The 21,308-nt window shown below is 41.7% G+C and overlaps 1 protein-coding gene across 1 annotated transcript in view; it reads left to right on the plus strand.

Moving 5' to 3' along the window:
* MSRB3 (methionine sulfoxide reductase B3) overlaps positions 1-21,308 on the plus strand; it is a 109,325-nt gene that overhangs the window by 57,918 nt on the left and 30,099 nt on the right. Inside the window, exon 5 of the mRNA XM_080935051.1 lies at positions 9,639-9,667. Within this exon, the coding sequence (XP_080791177.1) occupies positions 9,639-9,667 (29 nt within the window). The remainder of the gene's footprint in view (positions 1-9,638; positions 9,668-21,308) is intronic.

Genomic DNA, 21,308 nt, shown 5'->3' on the forward strand with positions numbered 1-21,308 from the left:
AGTTCTGCCTGCCTAATTCCCCACTGTTTCTATTATAAGTATGTAGCACCATAACCAGTTGATTTCTGTGGGCTGTAGGGAACAAACTCAGGCCCCGTGCTTGCAGGGCAGACATGTTACTGACTGAGCCATACCTCTAGCCCTTGTTTGTTTTTGTTTTTAAAGTCTCTTGGCTGAATTTCTTACTCCTTTTCATATCATGAATTGGCTTATCAATTTTGCTGAATTGTCTCATGATGATTTGAATGTCTTGCTGAGTTTCCTCATGATCTTTATTTTGAATTCTTCTGGAGAGCTGTGTTCTTTTAAAGGCACAGCTCTTCTTTTCTAATATCTCCCCTGTCTGAGGCCAGGGGGAAGTTAAGCTACAAAGTCTTTAGTCTGACTTCTTTTCTCTTGGCCTCTCTATTAGTCACTATATTTCAAAATGTCCTCCTTCCTTGTTCTCAGATCACAGTCCTGTTCTCAGAAACCCAGGGAAACTGGTGGAGGAGGGAGCACCATCTCAAGAAGATCTATATTCATCTTTAAAAAGACTGATTTTACAAACTGTTGATCATGCTCAAATAGGCTAGATTTTAAAGCAACAGTTGAGAGATTACCATGTTATAAACCATATGCTAATAACTTTAAAAAATATCCTTTTCTTTAATAACAAAACCCAAGGGCCACACAGGCTGTGTAGTTCAGATAACATTGGGAGTAGGTCCATGCTTGGGTCCCACAGCCCCCAGGCCCTCTCTCCTCAGCTCCTGTAATACAGCGCTCCCCCTACATTTTGACTGCTCAGTCTTTTCCCTTGGCCAGTGACCATCTGGCAGCTCTGGCAACAGCATTAATTGGTGCTAATTTTCTGATGATGGCCAAGTAGTTATATTTGGATGCTAAAGCAAGGAAAGCTGTGACTAAGGCATGCGGTGAGATCCACAACTTGCCCCTCTCTACTGAGGTAGGTGACTAAGACACTCTCACTTCTCACAGCTGGAGGCTTCCCTGTTTGTGAGGAAAGGACTCTGCCGCCCACTCACAAGAACTTTAAAGATGAAGTAAACAGTGTCTTAGGAGTAGGAAAAGATCACTATAACCATGACATCTTCACATTAAAGTACTACGAGGGACTAATCTAATATTAGCTGTGGCAGCTCCATGAAAGGGAAGGCACTGTGCTTGGAGCAAAGGCCAGGGCTGAGCCAAACCCTGCTTCAGAACTGTGGGAGGTTTTCTCTGTTCATTGAGCGGCTAATTTCTCTCAGTTGGGTTGATGATGAAGAGATAGTCATTTGCTGTGGGGGACAAGTGATAGGGAGGTGGGTTTGCTTGTCCAAAACCAAGAGAGTCTAGGTAAACCCAGGAAATAATATAGCATGCTCTTTCAGAAACTGGCTAACCTATATACAAGGTATTCTATGGCTTGGCACAAGATACCCATTTAAAAGTTAGTGGCTACAGTGGCTAATTCAGAGAGAGTCCAACTGGTCACTAGGATGCTTCAAACCACACCACACTGGAGAGGTGACAAAGGGTCGTGAGAGAGGTGGGGAACTCAAGGAGAGTAGTCATGGCCCCCAAGCCAAGCTTCATGCAGCAACGTGCAAATCTAGATGTCACAGAGAGCTTCAGATTCTACCACACCCTGGCAGGGTTCTTACTTATCGAAGTGGCTGTAGACATCAGAACCTGCTCTGTGTTTTGAAAAGTCCCTCTCTATCTTCTGAGTGTGGTCACCCACCAGCGTGAATGTGTTCTGACTTGAAGAGATCTGATTTGGATGGTACCAATAGCAATTTAACACATGCTGCAAAACCAGTCACAGGGCGAGGAGACTGGCTGTCAGCTGCCTGTGAAGTTGGTGCAAAAGCTCTCAATAATGATGATTTGATGTTTAACACCATGAATGGGAGGGAAGGTAATAAATGCAGTTTTGGAAGTCTGATAAGCTTGAAGTTATAACCAAGAATGTGTATGTGTATATGTATGTATGTATGTATGCATGTATGTATGTATGTATATATATACATACACACAAATATACACATACATATATACACATATATATTATACATACATATATACATGTATATGTTAATTCATATCAGTATTCTTGCAAACATGTGTTCTCTTGAATATAATACTTTTGCACAATTCTAGGCTAATGAACTATTGTGTTCTATGCAAAAGAAAAAAATGTCCTTTGTATTTAGGGGTAAATTGTTTACTGAACTAATAGTGTTCAGACTAGGATACAGTGACTATTGTTTTCAAACATCTTTTGGCCACTGAATCAGTCTAGTATTTGAAAACCATATTTAGAGGTTAGCTGTTTTGGTATTGTGAACCACAAGATGCCAAGAGTGGACAAGGATGCATGGGTTTAGAACGGAGGCTAGTGCTAGAGGTACTGGTACCAGAGAAAGCTCAGAAACACTGGAGATGCAGAAGAAAGGGACTACCGACTTGGTTTGTCGGTATTAGGAAAACACTTCAGAAGAAGGGGCTTCAAAAATCGGGTGGCAAAGAGGTTGGGGTCTGATCTAAGTAAGTTTCAAGCCATAAACACTAAGAGGAGTTATTGTGAAGGGTTATTTCAGAAAACGCAGCAGCCATGACTGGGCCAAGAGGGTTAAGATAGGAACAGTAAGACCCATTCCTCACAGTGGTGGGGAAGGCAGGGTCAAGGGGAAGCCTTACAGATGGGTCCGCTGAAGTTGGCGAAAGCTAGGGAAAGAGAACCAAAGACCACAGAATTAGCTTTAGGAATGAAGACTGGTTTTTTTTCTGGGAGTAGACTCTTCCTAGGTGAGTAGTTGTCCACCCCCAAGCTGAGTTTCTGGTTGTTTTAGTTTCCTATATTGTCTGGTTTCCCTGCTGTATAAAAATGTTGTCATAAAGTAGCACTTGGTACCTGGCAGCTCTTCCTATGTAGCCATTGTGTGTACCAGAGAATGAATAGACAGCAGCATCAAGCCAGGTAGGTAACTGCTTCATCAACCTTATATCTCATGATCACGTGGCTGGAAAGGGGCTTGTTCCTTACGCTGCTTGTATCTTACGTTAACTTGCTTGCATCAGACCAGAAACAAAAATATGCCTTTCAAAATTCATGGATCGATTTGGTTTTTGGTGGCATCTAGTTGCAAGGTTTCTGCTGTAAGCAAAGTTAGCATTGCATTTTCAGGGATTTGCAGGTTTTACTTCCTGGCATGTAGTTAAGTGTGAATGACAGTCCCATGACTCGTACTCTGCAGAACCATAAATTAACCCTGCTACCTCTGGTGTGCCTTCTTTGAAAATGTTCCGAGAGACCACCCAGGATGTGGCATTTGCGTAGACTGCAAAGAGTTACTCAAGTTGAGACACCACACACTCCTGACTGACCAATTACACCTGTCTCCTTCAGTACCAGTTACCCGGTTGCTCTTCAAGGAGGTTCAAGCTATTGATCTTAAACTATAAAGGGCTTTTATAGGTTGAATTACGGTGACTTTATAGAAGACCTCCTCTTTCAAACAGAGTGCTTTCTACATAGTAAGCAGTCCGTAAATGCTCTCAACTATGACTTGATGTGTGTTCCGACCTTCCCATGAACTTCTCTGCCTGGTTTCCAGATTGGTGGGAAGGCCTCTGGAATGGCATCTCTCACATGGGTTTTGCTTGGGGGCTTTGATGGAATATAATTTTATTGACTTCATGAGACTTATCTTTTCATTCTAGGTGGTTTGCTGACCAGTCTAAATCTTTACAATCTGGCGTGTTTTTGTTTGACTCATATTCTCAGAGACTTTAGCTATACAATAAAACAGTAGTTTTAATATGTTCATTAAGATATGTATCTTCTCTCTATATATAACTTGATATATATATATACATAAACATACACATATATATGTACCTACACATACATTCATGTGTGCGCACACACACACATACACACATATATAAATTCTTCAGGAACTGGGTCTTTTCCAATAGATTTCTACTTGTTTGCTGTTTATTTCAGTATTTCTCCAAAAGATAACTTTATTAAGTGACATGAAAAAAAAGTATTTTCCAGGTGAAATTTCATACAGGTTGGGGGGGGGGGGAGGGAATCTTCTCTATTTTCCCATTGGGCAAAATGTTACTTGGAAAGTTAGTAATATAAACAAGCTGGAATGCTTAGAAAGGTGGGAAGTTTTGCAGTTGTTAACAGGAGAGGTTCTCTTCGCCGTAAAGAAATGCCAGTTTGGTTACAAGAGCTCAGGCTGCGCTTGGAGAACTTAAAAGCCTGCATTCTCTCAAGCTTCATTCTGCTTTTCAGAAGCTTGATGTGAGCTGGAGAACCTTATGTCTTCTGGGACCAGTGACGCAGGCCTTTGAAACCGGTGGCTCAGTGCCAGCCTAGAAAGGATGTCCTAGAAAGAATGGCAGAGGAACATCTCATCTCTTCCCCTCACTCCCAGAACAACCACTACTAAAGAAAGCGCTCTAGAGGTTTGTCTAGTGGCCAGCCTTAGGGAGGCCTTTTATTTGAAAAGAGAGAGAGAACCAGGGTGCTCAACTTTTACAGAGCCAACCAGGAGTGCATCCCTAGGTTTAGCCACACAGGCACTGGGAGATTGCTGCAGCAGGGGGTTAGGAACGCCGTTACATCCTGAGTTGGCAGCAGGACTGTATCATCTACAGGCTTTGCAGGTATTTGGGACCTTGAGATAAGGTTACAGAAGGCCTATGAGCTCACACAGTGTGAAGCAAGGTTGAATTCTCTCTGCGGGACATCTGAGCAGTCTGGGGAGGCTGTGAAGATGAAGGTCAAGTTGCACTGGAGATCCCAGGATGTTGGAGATGCCAAGAATGTACAGAAAGCTGCAGGCTCACCAGACAGGCCATGTGTGTTGCAAAGGACAGAGCTGAAGAGATAAGGCTAACCTAACCTGTTAGCACTGGGGTGATACCACCAAAGCCCTGGTGCTGAACCCGGAGCTACAGAGTTTAGTTTTTGTCCTACTGGGTTTCATTCTGATTATGGTCCAGTGTTCCTCACTGTACCGGAAGCCTCCTTTTAGGAGTGGGAATGCCCCACTGGATATTAGAAATAGGTAGCCTTAAATATTACTATTATTCCACAGGGACTCACATCTCTTTGTCTGTAGCTTTAGAACACACAGTGGACTTTGGGGCCCTAAACAGTGTTTGGACTGTTAAAGCTAGAAAAATTGGACTCGATACATTTTGCATGATGGGATGGCCTTCAGGGTTTGGAGCAGAATGTTCTAATTCAAATATAAAATGTCCTTCCCGGGCTCCTGTGTTTGAGCTCTTGGTTTCCAGTTGATAGCGTGGTTTGAGGAACTTGTGGGACTTTGAGAGGCAGGGTCTATGTGACTGCTGTAGGCGGCTGGGGACAGGCTAATACCAGTTCACATCCCTGATTGTCTTCCTGATCTGCTAAGATGTGAAAAGTCACATCGAAAGCTCCCACAGATATGGACAACGTGGCCTGAGACTCCATTGTGGACTTATGTCCTAAAGAGTGAGCTGAAGTAACTGTCTCCTCCCTTTGGCGGCCTCTGTCAAATACGCGTTAGAAATGAGAAAACCAGATAACGCAGAATCATTCTTACTTTCTGACTGCTTAAAAGTTCCTTTTGTTTTTCAGTTATTTTCATTGCTGTTCTTTGTTTTGCCTGTACCATTCCGCACTGCACACATGTTAAGATCTTAACCAGACCAATAGTTCTTTTTAAAAAAATAATATAATGCTGTTTTTATTTAGCTGAAACATTGCTGATTGAGTTTGTTGTCATAGGTTAAATCTGTGTAACATTATTACTTAAAACTTCTTACTTGGATTTTTAATAAATATCAAGACCTGACCCAGGCTCTTCTAGGTTTTTTTAAAAAGGAATTGTTTATTTTATGAATATGAATCTACTGTAGCTGTCCTCAGAAACACCAGAGGATAGCATCAGACCCCACTACAGATGGTTGTGAGCCACTACATGATTGCTGGGATTTGAACTCAGGACCTCTGGAAGAGCAGTCAGTGTTCTTAACCACCGAGTCATCTCTCCAGCCCTAGGCTCTTCTTAATCTACATAAAAGCTCTTAAAAGCAAGTTTCTTATCCCATTCTTTGGGTAGCAAAGGAGCCCAGGAGAGGTTATGCACGCGTCCAGTCCTTGGGGGTCACAATGGCAGCTCTGAGCATCTTTTTATGGAGACTTTGAATTCAGGAGAGCACTGTCTGGGAAGGGCCTTCCCTCTGACAACCTTTCCAAGAACAATCACCACCAGGTTTTACCTCACAGGACTCAGGTGGGCCAAGGGCTTAGTGTTAGACCAGTTTTCAGTGCACTCGAAAAGGTCACTGTTCACGTGGGGGTGCCTTGGCACTTTCCAGAAACTGCAGTTGGGCTCCCGAGGCAATGAGAGACTAGTTATGAGGCCGGTAACGATCAGTCAGTGGCTGCTGCCATTGTTGAGGTCCAGGTCTCAGTATGTAGCCATGTGCATGTGCATGAAAATGTCACAGGAAGCACAGTTAACGTGTAATTAGTACATATTGAGAAAAACCAAAACAGGCAATATAAGAACACCTCATATAAACAAACCAGTTATAGAATCACAGCTCTGGTGAGCATCATACAAAGGAAGGTGTCCCCGTGCTATGGGGCAGAGATTTAGTCTGTCACTTTGCTTCAGAGGACTATGAAGCTGATACGTGCTAATTTCTGAGGTAGGCGGATTGGGAGCGTCTCAAGGAGAGGACGCACACCATGTTTATGTTTCTGGAGACGACACATGAATGTTCAGTACTATTATCCGTTGTTCTGTCTGAGGAAGGCCCTGGCCCGGAGATGGGAAGAAGTTCTGAGACTAGCAAGTGTGGCCCTCACATATTTTAATCTTTGCCCTGGAATATTATAATTTCTGAACATTCCCCTTCCCCACCTCTTTCCTTCCCCCTTCCCATTATTCTGCACTGACAGGTTTGGAGTAGCTCAGGGTGGCCTAGAACTTACTGCATGGCTGAGGAAGGCTTTCACTTCCTGACCCTCCTGCTTCAGCCTCCCAAGTTCCGTGTCACCTCGACCGGCTCAGAAGCTGTGAGGATTCAAATCCAGGCAGGTACTACCAACCAATCGACATCCTCAGTCTCATCTCTTTTTCCTTTGACATACATAGTCTGTTCAGTGTAAATAGAAAATGGTAGTTCTTTTCTTACTTTCTCCAGGAGCTTACAACTCTAACCAGTGACTAAATCTGCCCCCCCCCCCCGAAGCCCTTCAATTTCCCTATTAAAAGAATGTGTGTGTTACCGGCTTAAATTATTTTTGAAACTGTGAATGATAGTTGGACTTTCCAGTGTCAACCGATTCTGGTTTAAAATGTACAAGACCTCTGTTTTCACATCGAAACATTAGTAAATTTTAGTGTAACCCTGTTCGTGATTTGGATGCAGTTCGTCCACCAAAAGTTTGTGGCTGGAACATTGGTCCCCAGTGTGATGGTGCTCAGGTGCTGGGTCTTTAAGAGGTGGGGCCTGGGGCAAGATAATTAGGCCACGTGGTCACAATGAGCCACAAGAGAGGTGATAAACCGTGCAGAAGTAGTCTCACCTGTGCAGCTCTGCGCCTATTTAAACTTTGGAAAAATAAAAAGGGATTAAGGTGTGTTGGAAGACAGTTAAAACCAGCACCAAGCGACTCCCCTCGGTGGTCACCAAAGGGGCCGACTAAATACTTGTGCCCTCCAGTGCAGGAGTGTATCGTATAGGGGGATAGAATGGGTGTGCGTGCAGACATCTGTGCTTTTCCATTTGGTGGCCTTCGTTCTGATTTCTCCTATTGTGGCAGTTCATAGAGCTGCAAGGAGCTCTAGGCCTGCCAGATGTGCGCTCCGGATGGATGGAACACCGTAGACCCTCCACATGTACACCTGTATTAAACCTGTTCCCCCCTACACTCTACTCACCTCCTCAGAGAGTGTTCGTGGACGGAGGTTGTCGTAACAGACACTGTGATGCACTATGACACAACCGGCTTAGTGTCTTTGGTTATGGGAATGATCTCACAGAAATTTCATCGAACTTAAATCCCGGGACCAAGTTCCCATAACTGCACATCTGACAGTGACGGTTTTGTGATCCTTTTTTCATTATCAGCAACGCTTTCTTTTCTAAACGTTTAATGCTACGTCCGAGAATCCTGAAAATGGTTTCTATTTTTCAGTGGATGCCCGGGACACCAATTTGTTTGAGAATATAGTTTACGTTCATTTTTTGGGTATATTACACATTGACCAGGTGTCTCGGGATGATATAAGATTCTCTGGGTGTTTTGACATCATTTCTCATATTTCAAAACGTGTATCTTATTAAGACCATCGTCACTGTGATTTTCCTTGATAGGCATCTAAGTGAACATACCGGGGGTGTTTAGATACTGGGGCTACAAAGGGTCTAGGCATGGGGATCTAGGGAGGAAGTTGGTCAGAAAGGCAATCGAGTAACACTTTGAGCTATCATCAGGATGGTGTAGTCATGAAGCCCAGCTTTCCAGAATCCTAGATCTTACAGAGTGAGATGAGTTTGCATGGGAAGTGGGAGGGGCACAGAGGGACAGACAGGAGAACTGGATTTGGGGAGGATGCTGGGTCTGTGTTACAGAGGTAGCTGCTGCAAACCGATTCACTGGACCGGAGGCAGAGCTAAAGGTGAACTTTGAGAATACTTGAGAAAACAGATTTTCGTGACCAAAGAAAAGTCTTATTTTCTCATCTGTACTTTGATGCGTTCCTGAGGACAGCCACCACGTCCAGTGGGCTTTAGTCCTCTGGCATCTTTTCAAAGAGATCTCCTCTTCCCATTTAACTGCATTTCCACAGAGGGGAAAATCTTCTCTGCCGACAGCAAGTCCTTAACAGGACTCCTGCTGCTCGGTTCTTGTATCTCGCTGCAGCAGCTGTGAACATATATACCGTCACTTGTGAATGCGCGATATAAATCCAACTGAGCATGCCCACTAATTGGGCCGAGAGTTGGATGTAGACAATGCTGTCTTATAGCGGCCTGTGTGGATAGGCCCAGTCACAGAGTTAATTCTGCTTGAAAGCATCTCAGCAGCGTCTTGAGAGTAATTACCCAACAGCAGTTTCCCACAGCCGGACCAAGGGCTTCAAAGACTTGTGAGTTTACAGCCGGTATTAACCTATATCTGAAACATAATGTTCCCACAAGGACTCTGTTCTCTCTTTCTCCTTATTAAGTGTGTGAGGTTACTAAGTTCATGTGCTGTGGGCTAAGAACCTGCTGGAGAATGACTCGGTGTTAAGTAATTGAAAATCTTTAGTAATAATTATGGGCTGGGTTTGTTCATTGCTCCGTCACACAGCCGAGTTTCTCTGTGAAGAAAGATTGGGAAGTTCTGGAAAATAAAATCCCTTCTATGAAGAGCAAACTTTGAAATGATTCTTTCCCATGTGACTTGAATTACTATATGCATTCAATTGAAGCGGCTGAAAAAATATATATGTTTACATTTAAGGAAATGACATTCTTTATTTTGACCATTATATAGAAATCTATAATTACTGCACTTCCCACTCCAGATGTTTTTATAATTTTTTTATATTAATTTTTCTTTTTTTATTGTTTTACAGGTCAGAAACCAAATTTGACTCTGGTTCAGGTATGTTTACACTAATAATGCTATTCCGAGTGCATATGAATAAATACACACACACACATATATATATATTTACATGATGCTTTGAAATTTAGTAATCAAGAACCATTTTGACTTAAAACAGAATGAGCAATCCTCTTGAAACACAAGCACCACCTCAGAGCAGGGCTACAGGATGCTTCAGACCATAATTTAAGATGTTCATTCTAGGATCTTTAATACTTTTGAATAAGCAAGTATTAATTGCCCTCTAACTGAGGAGAGCTCCCTTTTAAAAGCAGGGCTGTCTGTTGCCCATTCTCAGTGCTCACAACAGAACATTTCTTTGTAAATACTCAAAGCATCATAAACATTTGAATGTTTGCAAGTGGTTTTGGGGGCAGGGATACATTTTCATGGAGCCAAGAAATTCATCTATGAGTTAGACGTTGGAATGTTCTATTGGGGGCATGATAGAAAATTAAAATCACCTCAGGCTGTTGCTCTGTATCTAAGGAGACAGACACTCAGTACTCTCTGTCACCGAGCACTGATGTTGTCATGTCATGGTCACCATCTGTGTCACTCACCTCCTGCTGAGACCCATGCACAGCAGAGTTCCCGGTGCTCTTCACACTTAAAACGCAAACTTTGTCTCACCTTGGGTGCCAAGGAATGATGCCCTTTGGTGGATTTCAATAGATCGGCATTAGTTTTCAATCCTAATAGATGATAATTTGCAGGGGAAATTTACATGTTGGATTTAAGGGCCACGGGCCACCCTTACAGTCATGAGTTTCACTGTTTCTTAGTCTAGAACGCCATAGCTGTGGAGGGGCTGTAAACTCCTGAGGGGTGTCCCCGGGCTCACTTAACGAGCCTGATCATCGTGTTCCACAGCTGTGTGAGTTTCTCTAGCTCAGAGGGACCCTCAGCCAATGAAGTCTATAGACCTGACCAAATACACTCACCTAATTTAAATGCTAGGATTCCAAGACCCTCTCTAGTCAGAACGTTCTGGGACTTCGAAGTCATGCGTGTCCCCGTTGCAACATGGTAAACAAAAGTCAGACACAAAATGTTACCAGTATGAAGGCACCTAAAGATGGAATGACATTGAAGCCTACCGTTTGACCCCTGACCCCGTGAAATTGCATCAGCATGAAAATGCCTTTAGTAGTTGAAATCTCTACATGGGGTGATACATACATTGATTGAGATTAAGATTACACATGCCTTCAAAAACCTGTCCACCTCCAAATAATAAGGTAATAGCTGGTGCTTGCTGGTTATGTAATTCCATTCTTTAGAAGTCAGACAAGAAGCTGGTTTTAAGGTCCAAGACCTGGAACGTGGCTTTTAAAAACTAAGCAGGCCCAGTGGGTTCATTGTGAAAGCGAAAGCCCTGAATGATGTACAAAGCTGAAATATTAGGCTGCTACTGTCAAAGCCAAATAATTTATGCTAAGATTTTTAATTCAAATTAAAGCGTGCTGCTAAATGCGTGTACAGAAGGCTAGTGTCTGTCGTGGAAATGGTTATAACATGTGTGCAGGTTCACATTTCACTTTTTTGCCCACAATTTTTTTCCTTCAATTTCAGTTTTTTTTTTTTTTTTTTGAATGTCTGTTAGACAACATCCGCATATCTTTGAAAACTACAGTTAGAGATGTCTAAAGCCGTATGGGAAATAGGAATTAAAAGTGTATCTGTACTTTGATTTCTGCATTGAACTATGAAGTAAATTTAGATGTTTTAAAATTAAGAGATTAAGAACTAAGTAACTCTCTTCCCTTCCGAGCTTAGCATCGATGGGGACTAAGATGAGGGGGGACACGGTGTTTGGTCTTTAGTGTTTTCTATCAAGCAAATTTGGGTTATGAACGAGACAACATTGGGACAATTAGATGTACGACTCTAACAGGTTCTGCTTCCTCACTGTTCATCAAACACAGTTCTGTCTAATGCTGTACACAGATTGGCAAAGCAAGATCTTTGGCTGAAGAACAGCACCATATTAAATATGCTGATCAACAAGTAGCAAAGCCCAGGATTTCAAAGTTTATCTATGTGTGTGCTTACATTTTATATGTGTGTGTGTGTGTGTGTGTGTGTGTGTGTGTATATGCATAGGGTTTGTTTATGAACAGCTTTGGTAGTTTGTACAAATGAATTTCAGACTGAGGTGGAAGGAAGGTTTTCACTACCATCACATAGTTAAAAAAAAAAATTTGGTTGTTGAGTATACACTAAATCATCAGCCAAGAAAATAACATAAAGACTTGATTGTTAGTTATTTTTATAAAAAGAAGCCAACTGACAACCTTCTGCTATATTTTAAATGTGTGTGTGTGTGTGTGTGTGTGTGTGTGTGTGTGTGTGTGTGTGTGTATGTGTGGTATGAACATATATTTGTGTACAGAGGTTAGGGGATCCTCTTTGCTGAACTAAAGGCATGTACCATCATGTGTGACTTCATTTCTCTGGCAGAGAGCTTGTCAAGTAGGCTAGATTGACGTCCAGCAGTTTCAAGGGACCCTCTCTCTTTGACTCGGGACTCCTGTGCTGTGATTACATGCCTGGCTGTTTTTTTAACGTGTGGGCTCTAGGGATCAAAATCAAGTCTTCATGTTTGCAAGCAAGCACGTTACTGACTGAGCCATCTTCTTAGTGCCTTAAATCTCTAAGTTTTTTTAAAATTAAAAATAATAAGAGTGTATGTATGTGTATGTGTGCCTACATGAGCTTGAGTTCAGCGTATGTGTACTGTGCCAATAGAGGTCAGAAGAGGCTGCTGGGTCTCCCAGAACTTGAGTTATAGGGGGTTGAGAGCTGCTACATAGGTGCAAAGAACCAAACCTGGGTTCCTCACAAGAGCCATGTGTGCCCTCTGAACTACTCTAGCCTCTGAGATGAAAACTTTTATGCAGAAAATTTCAATCATACTTAAAAGTAGAGAGAGTGGTGAGCACCTCGCCACTATCATCTAAATTCTACTATTATTGACAACTTGTCAAAGTCTTGCCTTTTTTTTTTCTTTCATAATATCTTGAAACTTATGTGGTATTTAAAAACCTGACAATTATGGATTGTTCTGACCTACCGAGTTGGGGTCAATTAAGTTTTCAGGTTTTTAGCTGTTGTAAGAGTTTAGGGCACCCACGGGTTATGAGTTGGAAGATGGTGATGCTTCTATGTTCGCACCTGGAAAGTCGTCTCCTTAGGAAGTCCCACAGCCAGCACAGAGAAACTGCATCCATTCTGACCTAAGACTCACAGAAACGTCCCATCCATGGGATGACCCTGGGTGAGCCTCGGGCCCCCATTTCTCTGTGATTTCTGTGTACTGAGTTCTACAGTGAATTCTACGTTTGTGGACATGTTCTGTTGACTCGTGACTCAGTGACCTGAAGTCTGGGTTTGTCAGATGAGAAGAGTGACCTGGCTGCCTTTCTACAGAAACCTCAGAGTTCCTGCGTTGACGAGAGCTCCCGGTGCACATCTCTTGCCCAAGAGCTGGTGGGATGTTGGTGCCTCGACTAGAGTAAAGCAGACTTCCTTTTGTCTTCAGCACCAGCAGGAAGCTGTGCTGTTCAGCCCACCACCCAAGCAGGAAGCTAGTTGGTGCTGGAGGAAGCGGAGCATTGGGTTTAACGCAATGATCACACGTGAAAGCTGTTGTATCAAATCTCAGGAGAGGAGCGCTTCTGCAGCGGAGAACTGCGGAGTATATTGTAGGATAGACTATATAAACAGAGCCCCGGAGGTCAGGGTGTGGACACAAACCAGTTAAGCAAGGAACTCTGGCTTTGCTCTCTGTCACCTGGACGGGGGTCCCACGCTAACATGCACTGAACCGAGAGTGTGAACTTTGCTGGAGTAAAGCTTGGCACCTTTGGAAAATTCATTCACTCTTTCAGCCCACGAACCAAAACAATTTTGTCTTAACAAAGGCTCCTAGAAAAGCTAGAAATCAAATGGAAAACATGTGCTTTTTTTGTCTGTTCTGAATATACACCTTAGTAGAAGTGTCAGTGAATAGAATGGGGAGAACTGGGTTGAGGAGCGGTTGGAAAGACTCGGGTCTTCCGTGAGGTCAAAGAACACGCATGTCATTCACAGCCATGTGGAGTAACTGCAAAACCACGTGTGGGTTTTATTCTCTTCTAAATTCTAGGAGGTAGTTTGAACTTAACGAGTCAACAGAGCAGTAGGAGATTGTGAGTTTTCGAAGATTCGGATGCTTACAAATTAATAACTCTCTGTGGAAGGCTGCCTGTAGCTGCACGCTGTAGCTCTAAACATCTCAGGAACGTTTGGGTAAAATGAAAAACCAAGCTAAAAGGTATAGTTTCACGGCCCATAAACATTCAGAACAAAGTTTCCTATGGAAGACGGATAGGCTTAGGTTCTGTGCCCATTGCTTCTGCACTGTTTGGAGTAGCTCTCCCAAGGAACAGGGCTCACAGAACACAGCATCTCAAAGGTATAAGATTTGATGAAAGCAAATTATGGAGGATTAAGAAACCTAATGAGCATGGGCTAGCGTGGAGAGCAAAGGCGGGGGCACTTGCTTTCTTAAATAAAGACCGGGCGGAGAAGGTTAGGAGGTCCTAAACAACACCATATAAAAAGGCACGGCAGAATATAATTATCCCAAAGGGTGGAGAAAAAAAAAATCCAAGGAATAAAAAGCATCTAGTGTCGTTGTTAGGTTCTTTAGTTAAAAGGGATCTCCACACTGTGGTAAGGAAATCAAAGAACGGACTCTGTTGATGCCGAAAGGCACTGAGGTGCAGTGAGGAATATTATGAGAGGCAATGAACCGAACAAGATGGAGAGTCTGGACATAGCAGAACCCGAGTTTTATACTTCTCACAAACGAGGCAGTTCGCCCCTCTCAGGAAACGCTAATAAGGAAAATATTTTCCATCCTTGCATGACTAGGTTGACAACCCGTTTTAGCCTTATAATTTTGTGATTTAAATTTCTCATTTTAATGACAACGTGGGCCAAAGGGAAGACAGCATGAGTCTCTTTACGAGAGTATGACAATCCATACCTGGACACCATTCGGTAGAAATAACAGAAACACTGGCTATTGAACAGTTCTCTCATTCAACATCTATTTACTGGGCGTGCTGTACGCCAGATGTTGAGGTAGTAGCTGGGAACACAGTAGACACAATTACTTCTCACAGAACTCAGTTCCTTATGTGAATTCCCCATTGCTTTCTCTGTATTCAGCAGAGAAGGACTAGCAAAGGCTAATCTTAGATCCCGACGGTGAGTTTAAGAAGGCCTCACTGTGTGAGCAGGAGCCAGTATGTTTTAAGTTTAGACAAACATGCTACCCTTACTTTGCTCAGCCCAGAAGTGCTTCCTACTCCACTTTTCTGAGGCCAGTCCATTGGTGCCTGTGTCTCAGGACGGAGCGCTCTGGAGGCAGGAGGCAGCACAGCAGGCTGGCCCTCACGGAAAGTTTTCTTGTTTGCCACCAGATCACAAGTATTATCCTATGAAGTTCTTCCTTTGATATTATCGCTGAATCCCGGAAGGTTTTATATAGTCTTTTTTAAAAAACCTTCAGTTTTGTTCTTTTCTTGGGTACGTTCATGTGTATGAAAATGTTCTTGCTGCTAGCAATAGCTCTTTCTTCTCTCTGGAGGGAAGCGTGGACGAGACAAGGTGCAGAGAACGGAGATGGCTCGTCTACAACTGTCCCCAAGCCTTATGAAAGCGTGTCCTGTGTCAGAGCGATTATACATTCTTAGAAACGGGTTCAGTTCTTTTTTTATTCCTCATGATTTGGAAACCGAACTTCAGCCATGCTGTCTGTGATGAATAATCATGAGGACATTTGCATAGCGCTTTACCAGTAGAAGCCATTTTCATACATCTTACCAAGTGTGAGCCTCATAAGTTCTGCTAGGCCGTACTTCTCAGTGAAGGGAGTGGGGCTGCAGGGAGTTGTGCAGCTTCCTTAAGGCCACGTAGATACCTGTAGGTTCTAGTAGTTACAGCTGAATAGGGCTGGATAGTGTAAGTCCAACGATGGCTACCAATAACTACTTCTACTTACTAACAGGCTAGTTTTTAATACTCTGGCCCAGAATACCAAAGCACTGGGCTAGTATGTAGATACTTTCACTCCAGTTTCTGCTTGCACATATAAGACATGAAGGGGGACATGCAGCATTCCTTCCTTTCATCGACCTTGTAATCTCATTGCAGAAATGACATCTATAGGTTCATCAACGTGGTTGATTGTCACAGTGCAATCCAAGGAGAATTTGTGGAAGAGGAACTACTTTAGGGTGTGGCAGGTCTTCAAGAACCAGGTTTGGGACCAAATTCAGAGATAACAGTGGCAAATATCTCTGGGGATGGATAAGGAAACCAACCCACGAGAACTAGAGAATTTTGTTGGAAGGTCAAGGTGGTGTTGAGATCTTCTTACAGATTCTGGGGCATAGAATATAAAGAGTTTGAGGTAACCCTGTAAATATCAGTAGCATTTGGTAATGCTGACTTTACAGGTCAATGTTATATGTCAACACAGGACATTCTTGGAATATTTATATCCTTGACACATCTTGCTCATTCCTGGGAAGAAATGAAGGACATCATTCAGTGGTACCTAGAAATTCTGGTGGGACATGTCTCTTGGTCCCAGGATTAAGAGTCTACCAGCTTGTTCTACTCTTAAAAGGGTTTGCTTGTCAAAGAACAAATTAAATCAATGAAACTATGCATTGTTTTTTGTCTATAATATTTAAAAAAAACCACTCTTCTACATGTTTTAAAAATACTGTTTTGTTTTAGATAGGATTTCACCCCAGCTCAGGAAGGTCTAGAGCTGGCCATCTTCCTGCCTCAGCCTCCCAAGTGTGAGCTTAGAGTTGACTGACACATGTGCTGGAGGTCAGAGGACCTGGATATACCGGGAAAATGTCCTGCCACTGAGTTCTAGATTCAACTGGACTTTTAAAACTTGTTTCTATGCGTAAATAGCTTCCTATTGTCTTTTGTATTATGTAATTACACTACAGAAAAGAACATTTTATAGGAGGTTCTTTTGGGGCTGAGAGATGATTTGATCAAGCACGCATACTGCTCTTGCCAAGAACCTAAGTTCAGTTCCCAGCACCCAAGGCTCACAAGTGCCTGCAGTGTCATCTCCAGGGGATCTGCTAGCCTCTCCTGACTTCTATGGGCACTGCACCCCTATCACATGCCCCTGACACACACATCATTCAAAATAGTAAAAATAAGTCTTTTAGAAAAATATTTTATTTTTTATTTATTTCCCAATTTCTGATGGTAGGAACTAAATATGAATAAATTTTGAGCAACATTTCTGCTTGATGATCACTAATCTTGTGATTTTTTCATTGTTTTTATATATATATATATATATATATATATATATATATATATATATATATATATATGAGATTCATATATTGTTTCTTAAGAATATAGATGAGCAAACTGTATATACTGTATTCAGATGTTACTATTAATATTAGCCGGACATCTTATTCTTATTGATTTGAAGACATTTAATTACTATATGTTAAACAATTAATTCATATGACATCTTCACACAATATGACGTGTGTAATGTTTGTTGAGTGGATGGAAGACAGGTAAAATGATGTCGAGTTTTTATAAAGTATGTTAGGCCATTTATCCAAAGTAATGTTGGCTATTTGACATTCATTAACAAAAGTAGTATTTTTTTTTAAATAAACAGTATATCCATAAATTACTTTGTATCCAAATCATTCATGTTATGAATGGAAGGATGATTGGTGGGAGATAAAAAGTGTCAATAACCAGAAACTCAGTAACAGTAGGGGTGCTTAGTAGCAAGTTTAGTGACAGTAAAGGTGCTTAGTGGCAGAGCTTAGTAGCTCAGAGCAGCTGAACAAAGCTTCTAGTTTTATGCTATAGCGGTAAGAATATGCCTGAGGTTCTGCAGGAAATCTAAAAAATGGAATTTAGAGCTTTCTCCATGGCATTTTAGATTTAAATTTATTTCTGAAATAACATTTCACTGGCATTAATTTTTTCTAGTGTTGTATACTAATAGAAAAGCTGTATGTGAAAGGTGCATCAACATTTCATTCCAATGTAGCCATCCAGAATTATTTCTATAGGTATCCACATAATTTTTGAGGGCTTTCTGGTTTCTCTATATAGGCCTGACTATCCTGGAACTCACTCTGTAGGCTGGACTTGAATTTACAGAGATCTGCCTGCTTCAGCCCTTGGTGCTGGGATTAAGGGCACACAGCAGCACCACTGATTTTACAGGGATCTATTTAAATGTGTTATACCTCACGACTTGCTTTAGTGGAATTTAGTAGAATCATGCATAAAGTTGATTGGTAGCAACTTTTCCATTTCACTCTTCTTACTGCTAGATTTATGATTTTCCTCACTAGGCATTATTCTTCTTTAATTATGCTTTTCTAATTTATATGATGTGTGATGTATCACAAGTTGAGTCATGGGTCTATGGACCAAAACACTAAAGGATTCTATATTTATCTTTTATCGGAATTTGCTAGTGAGTCAGTGGAATAAAATGATCCAAAACAGAAAAGCTATGGTTTAGAAAATGTCGTAATCTGCTTCAGAAAGCTTTGTGGGGTGATCTAGTAAAGCTGATGTGATTAATGACCAAAGAAGATTAAAATATTTTCACATTCTGTTTTTAATGACCACTATCTTGTTTCTGCCCTGAAATTTACAGCTAGTAAAATTATTACAAGAAAAATATATCAATCACAATCCACTTGAAGTTGTTTAACCTTATCGAATTTATGCCGGGTTTTTAGTCAAAAAGCATAAATTAAGAATGAATTTCAACTCAAATGGAGCTTTTGTAATATTTTTAATATATTCATTAAAGTGTTAAAATTTACTAGGCTTAGCATAAAGGACCTAAGACGATTGCTTTTTAATTAGTTTGTAATTTTAAAACTTTATCTTTAAAGCTAGGCATAGCCTCATCATTTGGAAACAGATCATCTCAGAAAGTGTCACTCATAGCTAACTAGGTGCCACTCTGAACGTTGGACGTTTGCCCACTGACTCTCACAGCTCTTTTTAATCCCCAGATAACGATGTGTATTCATTCTCTGTCATATTTACCTAGAGGAAGCCTTTTCTAATCCCTCATTTTTCTCCTTCTCTGAGGTTATGTGTAAATACTACATAAAATGGGTAAATGGAAGGAAGTCTGCTTTTTCTAAAGATAACCATTCATCTTAAAAGAGCCTGGTTTGAGAGGACTGCGCTAGGAGGCTGTTTGCTGGAAGGAAGAGAATGGATAATAACAAAGCCAAACTATGTTGCAAATCAAGCCAAACTATGTTGCAAACTGGTATTAAATTCTTTTAAAGCCGATTGGTTTTCTGCGGCCTCCGCTCTGCCTATCTTTCATTGTTTGTTCTTGTGTCTCTTACCCGGGACAGAGAATTTCCGAGGAAGCCTGCTGATTGCTGACTCGTATTAGAAAGCCAGCTTCACTTTAGCTTCATTCTCTGACACACAGCTATAGTTGATTATTCAATCCATTTGAGGGAAATTAGTTTTTCTTGCTTCCTTCCTTTCTATGTTTCAAATGTGGAAAACAAACAAAGAAACAAAAACCAAACAAAACATAACCTTTTCAGCCTCATTTGCTTCTGACAAATTCCTTTGTCCATTGAATACAAAGTTTTGAGTACAGTATTGTGAATTTTACCATTTTACCTTACTCATGGAAACAGCCTAAAAAAAAAAAAAACAGATAAAAGAATTGAATGTTTTTTCAGAGACCAATAAACATTTCCAATGTTTAACCAAACAGGGAATCTTAGAAATATAAATGGTACCAACTATTAAATGCCCCCAAATTAGGGCTCCAGGAGTGTATGTAGTTAGACCAAATTCAAATGTTGGTAATATATTAGACTTGTGACAAGGTTTTTTTTTTTTTTTTCCTTGAAAAGGAACTTAATGATTGCTTAATACAAAAAATCTCATTTTTATAGAGAAAATACTCAAAGGCAAATGTGGAAGAATGTTCATAAAATACTCATGATCACAGGAAGAAAGAGAAGGAAAAGAAAGGAAAAGGAAGTGAGGGGAGACAGAGGGGGAAGAGAGGAAAGAGAGTCTAAATATTCTGAAACCTCTATAGTAAGGGTGGGTCCCCATGTTTTCTCATGCAGAACAAAAGAAAGGAATACATGGACATTTCAATGGTAGTTACTTCAGTGAGGTGAGGTCACCGGTGGTTTTAGTATCTTCGTTAGAGCTTCTTGTAATATTTCAGTGTAATGTGCAAAAAATCCAATACATTTACAAACAGGGAACCCAACCTTTCCGCTCCCCGTGTCCATCATCTCTGCTCTTGGCAGAAGATCCCCACCCGGTGACCTTCAGAATGTTCCAGTTGTTCCGTGGGGTTCTGTCTCGAGAAATACAGGAGCTCCTAATAAAAAGGAAAGAAATGTGATTTACACGGGCTTCCCATCTCTCGGACAAAGACAGGAACACGCTGCCTTATGTGGGAGCCGAAAGAGGAAGTCACCAAGACTGACACATGGACGCCTTAAAGAAGACAGAGGCCAGCAGGGAACTGAACATGAACATCACAAGTCAAAAGATGGCAGGCTCCCCGTCGGTGGGCTCCCCGTCGGTGCTGCGTGGCTTTCCTCAGGAGAGCCTTATGGAATGGTAAAACCAACAGCTGAAACATGATGTAGTTGAAAGGAAGGAAGAACTGGCTCTTTCCCCAGAAAGACGACAGTGTGTATTCTTTAGAAACTGCTCTTGGTTGAGTGAGGCTACCATGGACACGCGTCTAGCTGAAGGCCTCTTTAATTTGTGACTTTTAAAATGTAGCCTAGAACTCACTGCGTCTGTCTTCCAACTCTGCCCTTTGTAAGAGGTACAGCTGCTCCTGGAACTGGCCAGGATGTGATTTACAGACACTCTTAAAGACTCGAGTGGGTTGTTTTTTGTTTTGTTTTTTATTCAAAAGTTCGCTTGTAAGTTAACCACTTTGAGCTTAGAATATATTTTGATATGCAAAAGTAGCATTCTTCAAGGCCGGTTTTCCTGGGGGTGGAACCTATAATGTACTAGATAGTATTCAAGGGTCTCTGTAGACAGTTTATTGGGGTTGTCAGGTTGGGATGTCATGCATCGATTTTCCATTTGTGGGACTGAGAGGGTCCTTCACTCAGCTCCGAGCTCGTTGGGAGCCTGCTAAAGTGTTTGCAGTGATTGGTTCTGGATTCACACCATCTGTTCGGCAGCTGGGGATTGAGAGTGAAAGTTGTAGAGCTGTGGGGACTGAGGTAGCCAAGGTTATCAACAGTTCTATGTAAGCCGTGTATGAAAGATCATGAAAGGTTGGATTAGAAAGATAATTTGAGCTAAGTGCTAAAAGAAAATGGGAGCCCATCCCAGGGATCTACAAGTGGAGGGGAGAGAGGACTGAAGACCTCAGGGCCTCCAGTGTCTCCTGTGGTGCTGAGCCTGTTGCCTGCACCTGGGTTTATTTACGCCATCACCGAGTTCTGCTCAGACCCCTCTTCTTTTGAACAGTTTCTCTCAGCCCTATCCGAGTGTCAGAACAACCTAGTGAACTTAAAAAACA

The sequence above is a fragment of the Micromys minutus genome (genome assembly GCF_963924665.1).
Source record: "Micromys minutus genome assembly, chromosome: 22".
Classification (NCBI taxonomy): domain Eukaryota; kingdom Metazoa; phylum Chordata; class Mammalia; order Rodentia; family Muridae; genus Micromys; species Micromys minutus.